General features: G+C 41.0%; 1 protein-coding gene and 1 long non-coding RNA gene across 5 annotated transcripts; one reads left to right on the forward strand and one right to left on the reverse strand.

Moving 5' to 3' along the window:
• The first annotated feature begins 9,738 nt into the window (after nucleotides 1-9,738).
• On the forward strand, nucleotides 9,739-13,390 carry LOC113587447 (T-cell surface antigen CD2-like). 4 transcript variants are annotated; one of them, XM_027026112.3, is made up of 6 exons: nucleotides 9,739-9,863; nucleotides 9,941-10,258; nucleotides 10,362-10,607; nucleotides 12,013-12,108; nucleotides 12,494-12,589; nucleotides 13,006-13,390. In XM_027026112.3, exons 1-6 carry the CDS (start codon nucleotides 9,776-9,778, stop codon nucleotides 13,065-13,067), a joined length of 906 nt encoding a protein of 301 aa, XP_026881913.2. In that variant the 5' UTR covers nucleotides 9,739-9,775; the 3' UTR covers nucleotides 13,068-13,390. The 4 variants fall into 4 exon arrangements, with proteins under 4 accessions (XP_026881913.2, XP_081575870.1, XP_081575871.1 ...); XM_081719744.1 differs by having other exon boundaries at nucleotides 9,959-10,258; XM_081719745.1 differs by having other exon boundaries at nucleotides 9,962-10,258.
• LOC145659030 (uncharacterized) lies at nucleotides 13,356-14,073 on the reverse strand. Its single transcript, XR_014125001.1, has 3 exons — nucleotides 13,987-14,073; nucleotides 13,750-13,818; nucleotides 13,356-13,468 (listed from the first exon to the last, which is right to left on the reverse strand). It is a non-coding gene; the product is annotated as an uncharacterized LOC145659030 (long non-coding RNA).
• Nucleotides 14,074-14,462: the final 389 nt, after the last annotated feature.

Below are 14,462 nucleotides of genomic sequence, written 5' to 3' on the forward strand. Positions count from 1 at the left end.
GGTGGAAATCTGAAGAGGATCACAAAAGCATTGATGATAAAGCATTGGTGGTTTTTTACATCTGAGAAAAAAATCTGAATTTGTTTCTTACAGTAGTTTAGTCTTTGTAGTTTGGGTTGCTACTACTGCTTTGATACTGAACCTCGCGGTGTGCAGCCTCTCAGTTGCCCTTGCTCTTGACATCTCTTTGGCCAATCAAAAGAGTTTATCTTATACTTAACCTTTTGCTATTTTTCAACGTAAAATGTAAAATGCTTTTAGTTGGGGCATGCGGCATGTTTTCTAATCAGGTGTATACGTACAATATTATTTGGTTATAAAAGGTTTAGAATTTCTGTCTGGTTTTAACTGGAGTAAGCTTGTGAATAAAGGTGTAAACATTGTATATCTTCTTATAAAGCACTTATGAATATATAAATCATGTGATTTCCATTGTATATCTTCTTATAAAACACTTATGAGCATATAAATAATGTGATTTCCTTGTTGTTGACCAGACTTGATGGTTGTTTGCACATAATTTATATCCTGTACAGCATACTATAACACAATATGTGATGTCAACAGTGACAACATATTATGCCTACATATGGAGTCTTTCTGTACTCTGCCCTGACCAGTGTGTTAGTGTGTGTGTTTGTGTGTATTTGTGTGTGAGGGTGCATGAGTGCGCATGTTACCCAAACTGCACTTCATCTGATCTGACGTTTCCAGGCGGATTCTGGGTTTCACCACCTCGTCCCTTGGGGCTGTTGTGTGGAACCCTAACTTACACTTTTCCATTCAGGATCTCTTCTTCTGCTTGCTGTTGGAACTGTACAATCTCATACACTGTAATAAAGCAATGGGCAAACATGGATGTTCTCCAGGAGAGACTGACGGTCCTCCATCAGGACATCAGCACATAGCTTAGTGCTAGAAACAGCTCTAACCATGCACTTTTCTGAAACAGCACCTAAACTGTAGATTCCAGACTTAAAACCACTTACACACTGCCAATCTGCACCAGGAATCTCGGTGCTCTTTGTATCAACCGGTTCCTAGGTGAGTCTTTACATAGCTAAGTCTTTACATAGTTAAATCTTTACATAACTAAATCTTTACATAGCTCAGTCTTGACATTTATTTCCTTGCTGAAGTGCTTGATTTCCTGTGTGGAGGGTCCTCAGTTAAAGCTTTCCTGCACAGTGGCTGGAGTGATCAGATATTGTTCAATAAAAGAGGACTGAACTGTGACTTATAGGCATTATTACTGTCCTGTGAATGGTCGGAGACACGGACACTCATGTACTGGGCATTTCCTCTGCTTTAGACATGCTCTGCTTTAGATTACAGCATAAGCCTATTGATAATATTACTGAGATGTCTTCATTGTTTTTGGTCAATGCACAAGCGAGCAAACAACAATAAAATTAAATCAACACATATTGAATTTGAGAACTTTGATGACAGCTGGTTGATGGGTTTTGAAAAGTGCTGCAAAAAGTGTGCATGAAAGATACTAAAAACTTCTGATTACAAGCCCAGTACCTTAACCGCTGCCCAAAACAAGGTCTTGAAAAAAGAAGAAACTGATTAAACCTGCAGGAAGCAGGACACATGATGCATGACTGCCCTTCAGAAAGCCCCGCCCCCTCTCATTCTAAGACAGTGATGCATGACTGCCCTAGAGAAAGCCCCGCCCTCTCTCATTCTAAGACAGTGATGCGTGACTACCCTTCAGAAAACCCCGCCCCCTCTCATTCTAAGACAGTGATGTGTGACTGCCCTTCAGAAAGCCCCGCCCCCTCTCATTCTAAGACAGTGATGCATGACTGCCCTTCAGAAAGCCCCGCCCCCTCTCATTCTAAGACAGTGATGCATGACTGCCCTAGAGAAAGCCCCGCCCTCTCTCATTCTAAGACAGTGATGCGTGACTACCCTTCAGAAAACCCCGCCCCCTCTCATTCTAAGACAGTGATGTGTGACTGCCCTTCAGAAAACCCCGCCCCCTCTCATTCTAAGACAGTGATGCGTGAATGCCCTTCAGAAAGCCCCACCCCCTCTCATTCTAAGACAGTGATGCGTGAATGCCCTTCAGAAAGCCCCGCCCCCTCTCATTCTAAGACAGTGATGCGTAACTGCCCTTTAGAAAGCCCCGCCCCCTCTCATTGTGGGACTAATAACAGGCCTTAGGACTGACTAAGCAGACTGTAGTGTTAAAAGAGCCTCTAGGAGCTCCTGGTGTGTGTCCTGCCAGCCCACGTTTGGACTAACGAGACCTTTCAAACACATGCTGGCATTCCAGCGGGTTACATCATGTCTATCTTGAGGTAAAAACACACAAATTAGCTTCACCCTCTTTGATTTATATCAGCATGATTAGTGCAGTGTGATGGAATCTACGTTCAACATGGGAATGTGGACAGCTTGGAACTTACCATGCTCAACACAAACCAGAACTGAAAATGAGAAGAAACTCAGCACACTGTCGTTAATACAGATATTTATTCTGGGTTGGTAAGAACTTTCTGAATTAATTCTTTGCTAGGTCCTGAGGAAAAACAAACATTTTACTCAAAATGGAGATTTTCTTGTTTTTGTAATTGGAGTTTTAAGGTAATGGTAATATTATTTCATGGAGTTTTTCAAAGAGTTTTTTCAAGTGTCCCAGACAAGTTATGGTTCACAGTTATGGCTCCCCGTTCCTCTGGGCTGTATAAATGAGTAGTAAACTTGCTACAACGGTGTCTACTGTGACACTTTGAGATGTCACGGTCTCCACGGAGAAGGAGATTGAAGATTTGAATAACATAAAGCATGCTCAGAAATTTCTGTACAGAGCCCTCTGCTCATAACAACCTTACTGCTAAAAGTGAACTAGCTGACGACACAGACAGGTTATTACCCTATGAATGCATTTAACCCCATAGCTTTTAGAATAGCTCATCAGCCTTAGAACAGTTGTTCTCTGGTCACAGGTTAAAATGAGCAAACCACCTTAGAGGAAGGTTCCCACAGCCAGAGTTTAGCTACAGGCTTAAGCTTCCACACTGTGTTAAACTACCCTGAATGCACGGCGGAGGGCAAACGTGACCCAGAAAACACAGGCACTGTTGACTACAAAATACTACTGGGGAAATAAAAACTACAGAGACCGAATCATTGAACAAGGTAAATTCTCACTGTTTCTCATTTTATTTCATTAATCACTGTTTCTCATTTCATTCTTCATTCAGGATAAATGTGCAATTCAATTTCCTACCAAAAGCAAAATTAGAATAAGTATATAATAATACAAATACTACAGTATAAATCTGTAATACTACAAATACACCAAAGACGTGTATGAGCAGACAAAGTCATCAATGAAAAAAAGTTGTACAAACCAGAAATGCCACTGTACTCTCGCTCAGAGTGTGTAGGACTGAGAACAGAGGAATACAACAGAAGGTGAGTTCTGTGCATCTCCTATCAGCTTGGGATGGATGGGAAACTTATTAAAGTCTAATACGAAAGAGACAATGAAGACATTTAAAACCTGTATGTATGCTTTTTATTTATCTGGCAACCCTGTTTTTAAGTGCAACAGAAATCACAATATTAATCTTTTAAACTAACGTGATAGTAATCTTAGCTTAAATCATTTCCCTGCATTTGCAATACAATAGTTTCATACCATGTGGTGTTTCTTTAATTCTCATTAAAAAAAAAAACCTTAAAAAATGTTTCATTAAAGTATTATTAGGAGCAGTGATGGCTCAGTGGTTAAGACTAGTAATCAGTAATACTCAAGTTGTGTTCAGATATAATTGTCACTTTGGATAAAAGTGTCATATAAATGCTGTAAATGTAAACAATAAAAGTATTAATCAGGCTAGTGCTTTGACCTTAACTCACTAGAAGCTACAGTTTCCCATGTCAGGGTGTGTTTCCTTTCTTGTGTTGTCAATGTCCTGTTCAGACTACAGTGACGACAGATCTGCACACGTTTAGGCTAAAGTTTTAGTTCCCTGCCAGGCAATAAATATTTTGGAAGCATAATTTTTACAAGCAAACGGTTTTAATTCTGCAGGGACAGAATGCTAATCGTGCTCATGCTTTAATCTGACCCAGTTCCAGAATGGCTCTGGTTCTGGTTGTGTTGTCAGCCATAGCAGTGCGGGGTGAGCAGACCTCAGTACATGTAGAAGCAAACATCCATTCACTCATCACTCATCAGTCCTTTGGGTTATAGTTGTACTCATTTTATTTCATGCTTTTAGTAAGTTCTACACCTGCACTATTGAGAGCATCCTCATGGGAAACATCACAGTCTGGTTTGGGAACAGCACCAAGCAGGACAGTCAAGCATCTCTAGAGGGTGGTGCGTTCAGCAGAGCGCATCACTCATACGGAACTTCCTGACCTGCAGAGCATCTATTACAAGCGGTGCCAGACCAAGGCCAGGAGGATTGTGAAGGACCCCACCCATCCCAACAATAGACTCTCCTCTCTGTTGAGGTCAGGGAAGCGCTTTCGCTCCCTGAAGACCAAGACAGAGAGACTGAAGAGGAGCTTCTTCCCACAGGCCATTCGGGCCGTGAATCAGGGCAGCTGATAAACTGTGGGGAACACCACCACCATGTGACTGTAAATCTGTAAATTAGTAAACTGGAATTGTACATCGTGTACATACACATATATACACTGTAGATTGTGTATATATACATATTACACATACATTGTTATATATTTTTTGTATTTTTGTATATATACATATTTTACATGTATTGTGTGTATATATTTCCTTATGCACTCTTGTTTCTTTCCTCAGTTTGGACAGACACTCACACAACCACTTCACTGCGAGTTGTACCGTGCATGATAATGTACGTGACAAATAAGCCAAACTTCACTTCACTTGACTATTTGGTTTGCTTAGTCACAGTGTAGTTTGCGATAATATAAAAATATTAAGATTATTTATATTGTATAAGAAATGCTTACTTTATATATTGTAATCACATATACAATCCCAGTGTAGTCTAGGTTTATTAAAATGTCACAGTTAATGATAAAGGGTCAGTATCATATTTCATTTAATTAGAGCATGGTTTATAATTACATTCAGAGTATACTGCATCTCTTACTGACTGCCTCTCTAACTGTATAGGGGATGTGTCAGAGTGTAACTTCCCACATAGACCTGGGTACACTGCAGTTCCTGCGTTTACCACAGCCAGAACACACATAAAGTTGTGCTAAGGAAACGTGGCAGTGTGGTTATTGAAGTGGAAATGGAAGCCCTTCAGTTCCACGGCAGTTTTCAAAATCACATCGAGCTTTTCAACAACGGAACTAGCAAGATTGGTAGTTGCGTGAGACAGGACGCAGGAGCTTATGAGTGGCATGCCTGGGATGCCCAAAGACAGCTACGCTGCAGCCTAAACTTCACCTTGCAGACTGAAGGTAATCCAGAAGTGTTACAAGCCAATAGCATTTTTGCAAGAAAAAAGATAAAATGTTATGCAATAAATCCTTAAATGAAAATGTTGAGAACATGGTCATACTATGTTCCAAGATTAAAGTTAACTAATAATAATGACAACAAAAACTCTAGCAGGCAGGGGTAGGACAGCTCTGAGGATCCTTAGCACATTGTGTGAGCCAGCCAGCTCAAGGAGATCAGTTTGAGTGCTTGTGAAGAGTCGGTCTTATTTCTCCGCTCAGAAGCCGGTGCTTCATGTTACTCTGTGAGCCAGTGACCTTTTGGATTTTCTAGTCCTATGTTCACTCTTTTACTGGAGTAAGTGTTTGGATGAGGAATTTCAGTACAACCTACACCTAATTCACCACTCAATACATAACATGTTGTTGTTGTATACTAACATTAATTATATAACGTTAATCATAATGTATGTTAAATATTTCATCAATATAAATGAATATTTTAATAGGTAATATTTTATATTGACTAGATTTGATGTTGCAGATGACCCTTTGTTGTCGTTGTGCAGTGGTAAGGGCTTTTTGCGTTCTGCCCCAGAGCTAGCCAAGGAAGCCCAGCTGCATGTGGTGTGCCTGTCGTCCGGGGAGTGGAGAACACTGTGCAGTCCTCCCGGACACACGTACATGTGGTTCCTGAACAACAGAACACTGAACAAGAGCTTAGCCTACGTGAGTGACCCAGCTGATGTCATCATCCTGAAGAGTCATGTGATTGGCAATCTCACCTGCACCTGCTCTGCTCACACCACCACCCCTCTAACTGCCTGCACCCACCCACTGGAGCCAAACTGCACAGGTGGAGAAGGGTGGAGAACTGATTCCGGTTCTCCACACAACACAGTGCCAAAAGATCAACTTTGTGGTAAGGGACTCAATTCCTACAAGGACATACTCACTGTAAGAATGTTATAACTTATGTATGCAGTTTACATTTTAGTAGGAGCTCTGTTATGAGCCCCACGACACTGTGGGTGCACTGAAAGTGCCAGTGGGGCACCATCCAGTCTTAGTTACTGGGGAGGCCACTGATGTACCAACTGTGGAGTGAGCGTGGCCTGGGGGTGGAGCTCACTGCTGAGCCTTCTGGAGGTGACGTAGAATTAATCCAACAAAACACTGCAGAAGGAGGGTACCTACATGAGAACCCCAATGAAAAGCCTGTGATGCACTGGGCTCCATGGTGGTTTATCTTGGGCTAAGGCCCATGTGGTCAGTGGGAGGGGATGTCAGATAATCCCTTAATGTTTTTGTTCATGTCAGTAGCCAATTCTATAAAACTTTGTTCTTGTGCTGGTGGAGCATTATACAGACCATTATACAGACCATTATACAGACCATTATAAAGACCATTATACAAACCATTATACAGACCAGTTTGAAAGTTCATTTGGGTCCCTCTGACTCAGACTCATATATGGGTTCTGTTAGACAGAGACAAATGGGCATGGGAAGACCTGCCTGCTGTGGTTGGGGCAACGGGAATTAAACAGGGTCAACAGGAGCCCCTTGAGGCACACAGCACAAAGTTTACGCTCCTGGAGGGGCTTTAGATCACAGAACTGACCTGGTTAAGGTGACTCAACTGGTCAGTCTTTTTGTTTATATGCTGTAACTTCACAGCCTACTATCTGTAGTCCTGCTTGAATATCAGTAGTGTAGCGAATATCTATGCCATTAAAACAGAATTCGTGTACAGTACTTTTCAAACGTTTTGCTTATAAATTTTTATTTACATATTTAAAATAAATGTAAATATATAAAAATAAATATATATAAAATACTGTAGTACTGTAATATGAATACCCTCTGCCTTCCAGCACAGCTGAAGCCAGTCAGTGTGTGTTTCAGAGTTGAAGATTGTTATCATTATGGTGTCTGTTGTCGGCCAGAGCAGGATGGGCCCCCACTTTGATTCTTGGTTCCTCTCAAGGTTTCTTCCTCGTGCTCTAAGGAGTTTTTCCTCACCACTGTCACCCGTGGTTTGCTCACTGGGGGCTTGGACTTGGACATTTGTAAAGCTGCTTTATGACAACAGCTGTTGTAAAAAGCGCTATATAAATAAATTTGACTTTGAAATTAGACTTTGATGTCCCTACAGCACAGAGCAATTATCCACTACCTGCCCACAAGCTAACGGCCTCATCTGGCTGTCACGTGGCTCTCGTGGTCACTCAGCTCTTGCGGTCACGTGGCTCTGGGGGTCACGTGGCTCTGAGAGGCCAGTAACACCGTCTTTCCCTTCAGGTTCCAGTGATCCAGGCTTGGGTGATTTACGTTCAACCTTCTGTTTAACCTGAAAGAACAAACTTATTCTGTGGTGTACAATTCATATGGTTTAAGTGGATTTAAATGTATTTGGTGTCTTACAGCTGCTCTGATGTGGTGAAGATGATATCGACCATGATGATGATGTGATGATTTCATTTCCACTTTCGCTGTATGCTGTGCTTAAATTGCAGTGAATATCAAACTTTTTCTTCTGGCCTGTGGAGCAGCTACCATCGTCCTCACACTGGGTTACCATATACTGCCTGAAGGTGGGAGCACAGAGGAAATGTCACACACCTGGTAATTCATTCACTGTGTCCACATAGCCAATCTGGAAGGGTGGTGCCCATTAAGGTGAAAGAGCAGGTGAAAGCTGTCTTAGTTTCCCAGCGGAGAGCCAATGTCAACATTTGGAATCCTTCGTATTTGTCATATGTACCCCATCATATATGTGTGGGTGCTGTTTAAGTGATGTATATGTGCCATGCTCAGTTGTCTTTCTCAGCCTGGTTGACATAACATGGCAGACAGCACACAGTTTTGCTCCCAGCATAACTAAACAATGACTTAGTGTTCAGGGTTCAGGGTTTGGTGTTTCTGGTGTGATGAATAAAGTGAAATGTGGACAAGAGTGGACTGAGAACAAAGTCCTGCACATCTGCTGATCTGATGATGTTGATCGCAGGGCCCTTGTATCTGTAAATGGTAGAACATTCTAGTTCAGTAACAATCCTGAATGACATGTTTAGAAATATAAGCTGTTTCATGTTTTCTCACACAGTTATTTTCAGTCTGTGCTGTGTGTTCGTGACTGAAGTGCCATAAAGACCACTGCAGTGGTGACTCTGTAGAAGTTGGAACTGTGTGCACTGAGCTGTCAGATCCCTCTCAGACCATCTGTGGGTGTTGAGATGAATTCACATCCACTATGTCATAAATTATCCAGGCTAATATTTAAATTAATATACATGATTCATTATTGTATACTGAGGCATGTAGGCCAAGACTCATTTTCCTCATGTTATGTGAAGTCTCACCAACTTTGGTCAGTTAATAGGCTACATGACAGAGGCATTAGGGCCAATGTGGGATACTTGTCCAGTGATGCAGGTGTGTGTCCCTGGCTGAGGTGTGTCCCCTTGGTGCAGTTGTGTCTTCCAGGCCTGAGCCATTTCCTGCATGTCTTTCCACTGCTGTTTCTTTCTCCAGTTCCTGCATCAGTGCTCCAGTTCATGAATCTAAAGTGAATGCCATCCTGACCTGACCTGACCTGACCTGACCTGACCTGGCAGCGGGGGTTCAGAGCCACCCGACCCCACCCGACTCCGGAGCCTCACACACCAGTGTCAGGCGTGACCTCTGACCTCTGTGGTGGGAGTGTTAAATTGGAGGAAGCTTACAGAGAAGGAACCACCTTAACAGAGTGGTCACAGGCTGATGTGTGCCTAGCACACTCAGATCCCCCTGGATCAGTACTTATGCAGACCACGGAGGTCCAACAGACAGTGCAGTTTCACCTGCAGACATTTTTATGATTCATTATTCAAAAGCGCCGTTCACCATCTCGCTAAAATCATCCTGTATGAAAAAACTTTAATAATCCATTCTGAAATGCCAGCTGACTGAAGCTTGACTCCAGAACCCGAACCAGAACCAGAACACTTACCAAACCACATCTAATCAGATTAACCATTCATTTATCTCTCATCCATTCATTTGTTGTGCATTTAGTGTTTTATAATGGATTTATATAGTGTGCTATGCTTTAATAGTCTTTACAGAAGTGCCTGTTATCTGTCCTTTCTCTGCACAGTTGAGATGTTTAGAAGCTTCCTCTGACCTAAATAAATATCTTCTACAGGAACTATTTAGCAGTGTTTAAAAACCGCAGCTGCTCAACACTGCCCAGATTCTGAGTAGTCAGAGTTCTCACTCTTTGACCACTTGAGTTGTAAAGAGGAAGTGTGTTATTAGTCACTGTGTTGCTGCTGCAGAGAAGAAGAGAACAAGTGCACGGTTGGGGTTGGAAGACCAGAAAATGAGTCTGATCAGGGGACAGGTCCCTCCAACCCCTTACAGATGGCCTTCACTTTGGATTCTGTTCTTTCAGCTCTGCTTTCCTCATGGTATTGTTTTAAAACATGTATGTTGTTCCATTGCTAAAGCTGTATGTAACTGTCAGTAGTTAATAACCTCATTTCAGACTGGCTTACCCTTTCAGCAGCTATGGAGGACAGGGTGCTGAAAGTGTGTCGAACTGGAGAAACGTGTGTGATTGAGCTGAGAGGACGCGTTCCTGTCCTGGAGAATGATGACATTCGCTGGGTACGAGACAATTGGCAAATTAGCAAAAAACAAACTATAATAGCCCCTCAGAACTATAAGTATAACATGTTTAAAAATGGCACGCTTCAAATTTACGATGGGCAAATGGAAGACTCTGGGAATTACTCTGTGAGTGTATATGAGAAACAAACTGGAAACCAAAAAATAATGCAGCTTACTAAGCTCACATTCCTGAGTAAGTGCTGATCCCAGACGCTGTCCTTCTGTTCTCCACCTGGTTCTCTGGCTACTCTCCTGTCTTGTCTGTTTGGATATGTTGACCTTCTACTTCTCTGCAGAGCCAGTGTCTGATCTGAGGGTCACGACTCTCTGTGCCGAAAGAGGAAACAACTCTGTCACCTGTAGTGTTGGGAATGGAGACAATCTCCATTTCCTGTGGATGTGGAATGGAACCAATCAGAGCTTGGCATCGCTGCAGTCAAACAAACACACCATTCACTTTGAGGACCACACACCTGAAGATCTTGTCTGTGTGGCATTCAACGCTGTGAGCAGAAGCCAAGGAGCTGCCCCAGTGTGCCGAGGTAACTGTCCCGTTTTACCCGCTCAGATCCTCTCCTCTTAACTAAAGGTGCTGGGGTGGTGGACAGTGTCTGGAACAAAGCCCAGCACAATTACAAATATGTTTGCATGAATGTGTATTAGTGTATGTCAGTCTACCACCAGACACAGCTACTCAAACAGGAACACTGACCCCAGAGGGGAAATGCAAACTACACCTGTTGATATGGCAGCTGGTTTCTCAATAGTAATATGATTACATTTTAAAAGGTTTGTTTTAAAGCATGTTTTGTTTGGATCTCATCAACTCTTTTAAATACAAACAAATAAACACATAATAGAAATTTAAATAAACAAAAAAGTATTCCCATGTTTGTGAGATCTGAGTGTTTAGGGGAATGTGAGCGGTTGGATACCTGTCTGTTGCATCTATGTGGAAATGTAGTTGTGAGTTTTACAGACGTTTGGTTAAATATAGTTCTGGGTTCTCTTTCCATGTAGTTCTAGTTCTGTCCAGTAGATGGCACTATATACAATCTACTGAAAACACTGAAGTGATGTGGGATAACGCACTAGAGGTGTTAATAATTCTACACTAAAGTAATTCCTTTTGATGCTGTAGCCTGCACTTAATTTACTGAGTCAATTATCTGTGATCATTTATAGTATTAATTTATTGTCAAACGTTACTGGATATCTGTCTTCTGTAAAGTGCTCTAGTAATAGTATGTAATTGGCCCGGTTTTGTTATGAAAAAATGGGAACATTTCGATCCAGACAAGGTTATTCTCTAATATGGTACAAATATAATACATGTGGACACAAATATGACTGGGGACTATTATGGAAGAACTTAATCTGTTGAAAAACACCATCCTTATTTTTTCTGTGGAACTGACATTATATTTTATTATTATAATATTTCTTCTTCTTCTTCTTCTTCTTCTTCTTCTTCTTCTTCTTCTTCTTCTTCTTCTTCTTCTTCTTCTTCTCATTATTATTATTATAATTATTATTATTATTATTATCTGAATTCAGCAGTCTTCAAATTATTCCCCTGTAGTTCAAGTAAAAAAAAAAACAGTATATAAAACAACCGCAATTTCTGAAATATAATCGGCAATTTTCACTTTTGTGCCAGTATGGGTGTATGTATGTGTGTGTGTGTGCGCACTCCTGAGATGAGACTATTTATGCTTCAGAGTGCTTGTGTATCTCTCTGTCTGTCTCACGTTCTCGCTCTCACTTTCTCTTTCTAACTTGCTTTGTGAAGTGTTGCAGACAGTAGGTGTTACATTCTATTCAGCTGCACAACAAATTCACAGAATCAAGTCCTGGAGCACTTGAAACTAAATCCAGGTATCTGGAGGCCAGACATGATAGGTCTTCACACTCTGATTTAACCTATGTAACTCTGCTTCTCAACAGGATATTTACCAACATTCACAGCTGTGGGCATTTTTCTAACCATGGCTATGTGCTCCATGTTGATGGGAACCGTGAGAAAGAATAACAAAGCTAATGGTAAGAGAATCCCTCTTTGTGAAGATCTCATACTGAACAGTGTCTTTACGTGAAGATCTCACACTGAACAGTGTCTTTGTGAAGATCTCACACTGAACAGTGTCTCTACGTGAAGATCTCACACTGAACAGTGTCTTTACATGAAGATCTCGCACTGAACAGTGTCTTTACGTGAAGATCTCACACTGATCAACGTCTTCAGGTGAAGATCTCACACTGAACAGTGTCTTTGTGAAGATCTCACACTGAACAGTGTCTTTACATGAAGATCTCGCACTGAACAGTGTCTTTACGTGAAGATCTCACACTGATCAACGTCTTCAGGTGAAGATCTCACACTGTCTCATTCGTTCTTCACAAGCGGACCTGTGTTTTACTCTTACAGTCACTGAGGAGAATATCTACATTGATATGAGCGGCATTAGACAAACCCGAATACCTTTGGACTCTGGAAATCCGCCTTCAGAAAGTTCAGATTATGGTGAAATTTCTAATTGTTTGTATATTCTGCTGTGAAATTCCATCATCCTGGAGTCTATATTATTTGTTTAAAATTTAATTGTTGAATAATATTACATGTATAAAAACTAAAACTTTCACTTAAAATTGTTATTTCCAAGTTTGTGACTGAATTTGTTTAGATTAAATGTATTTCTTTAAAACATTTACAGCAAAATTATTTTTAATAAAGTACAATTTCAAAAAACTCAGTGCAACCCATTGTGCAAATACCAAACAAACAAAACAAAAACACTACCAGCAAAGATCCTCCTGCTACCACAGACCAGATCTACTGCAGACCAAATTCCACAGAAATGTAGTTTTGTTTTTTTGTGCAGTAACCTGTTTTTGTGTATCATTTTTGGTTTTTTGTTTTTAAATACTGTTTTCACCCAGAGTACTGCAAGCCTTTGGTTTCCACCCTGCCAACGTCAACGCCGTCTCAGGAACCAGGATGACACAATGACAGGACAGCGGGACAACAGAACGACAGGAGACACAAACAGTCTCTCAGAAGCTTGAAATAATTTTTCAGAAAATGCTTAAGCAGCATAATAAAGTGTGTAAGCAATAATCAATAATCAATAATGACATGAAACCATGCTTGTAGTGTAAGAAATCCAATAGCCTAAATATTTATAGCTTTGTAGAAATCATAAAACTGTTAGTGTACCTAATATATGTTAACACACAGTAAACATGTAAACATGTAAACACACAGTAAACATGTAAACACACAGTAAATTCGGACCCTCTGCTGTTCTTGTCCTGTCAGAGTGCCTCTGTTGCTCACTTTGACTGTGAGCTGTGATCATGTAGTCAGAACCTGCCTGCCCCTGCAGCCTTTTCCCAGTGTGGCCTGCACAGAGACAAACGCAGATGGCGTGAACTGAGGCTACTGAATCTAACACGCATGCTTTCTGCCACTGGCTTTTCCTTAAAGTCGTGTTTATTACAGACTTCTAGAATGTGAATACAGGTGAAGACATATTAAAAATTAAACACAAATTATGGATTCTCTTAAAATTTTAATTCAACTTACTAAAGTTCAAGTAAATAGTTTTACCAAAAAACTATAAAATACAGACAAATGCAATATAAAAAAGTACACATGGTATGTGAGTGGAGTCTGTCACTTACCCCCTTAAAGAGCCATGGTCAAAGGAGCTGGCGTGAAGAATAACTTGCAAATTGTGTCAAGGTGAGACCCTGCACATGACAATAAAATGACCAAATCTTTACAACCCTGCCATGATCAACCTTTCCATGATCTACACGTTTATTGCTTTGCTTTAGTTAATCATTGAACAGACAGAAGATCCAGACAACCACATTTACTTCAAATCATCTCTCTCCTTATACCTTCTTTTTTCATACCATAAGAAATTGCTGTACACATTTCTCAGATTAATATGCATATCTGTCTTTTATTCAGACTTCAGCTCACATTTGCCTCTTGTACGTAACTGATTACTGTTTACAGATTTTGAACAGTAAAGCAGAAGTCTGGTCACGGGGACTGGGCTTCCAGTGCTGCGAACAGGAACTTCCTGCTTTGGGGTTTGTCTAGATCTATACAGAAAATGTTTTAGAAAATCTTTATCGTCATTGTACAACAACAAAGAAATGTAATAGACCAGTAAATAAACGATAAGTAAACACCGTAGTTTCTGTCTGCAGAGGGCCGCTGTTCATGGATGTACTGTCAGCTTCACCCACTCATACATTCACAACAGGAGAATGTGAACGTGTGTTTTAAAGGTGGCCGGCATTTGCACTTCTGCTTCTCCGTCTCTGTGCTCAGAACAAGGCCAGTCCCATCAGCCCCGTTCCGCTTTGGTTACGGTGTTCTT

This window comes from Electrophorus electricus, chromosome 8, assembly GCF_041902795.1.
Source record: "Electrophorus electricus isolate QZ-2024a chromosome 8, ASM4190279v1, whole genome shotgun sequence".
In the NCBI taxonomy this organism is placed as follows: Eukaryota; Metazoa; Chordata; class Actinopteri; order Gymnotiformes; family Gymnotidae; genus Electrophorus; species Electrophorus electricus.

Coding starts and splice junctions, on each gene's coding strand:
- LOC113587447 (XM_027026112.3), top strand. CDS start 9,776: ATGAGTCTGATCAGGGGACAGGTCCCTCCAACCCCTTACAGATGGCCT. Junction 9,864..9,940: donor TCAGCTCTGCTTTCCTCATG/GTATTGTTTTAA, acceptor ACCTCATTTCAG/ACTGGCTTACCCTTTCAGCA. Junction 12,590..13,005: donor TTCAGAAAGTTCAGATTATG/GTGAAATTTCTA, acceptor GTTTTCACCCAG/AGTACTGCAAGCCTTTGGTT.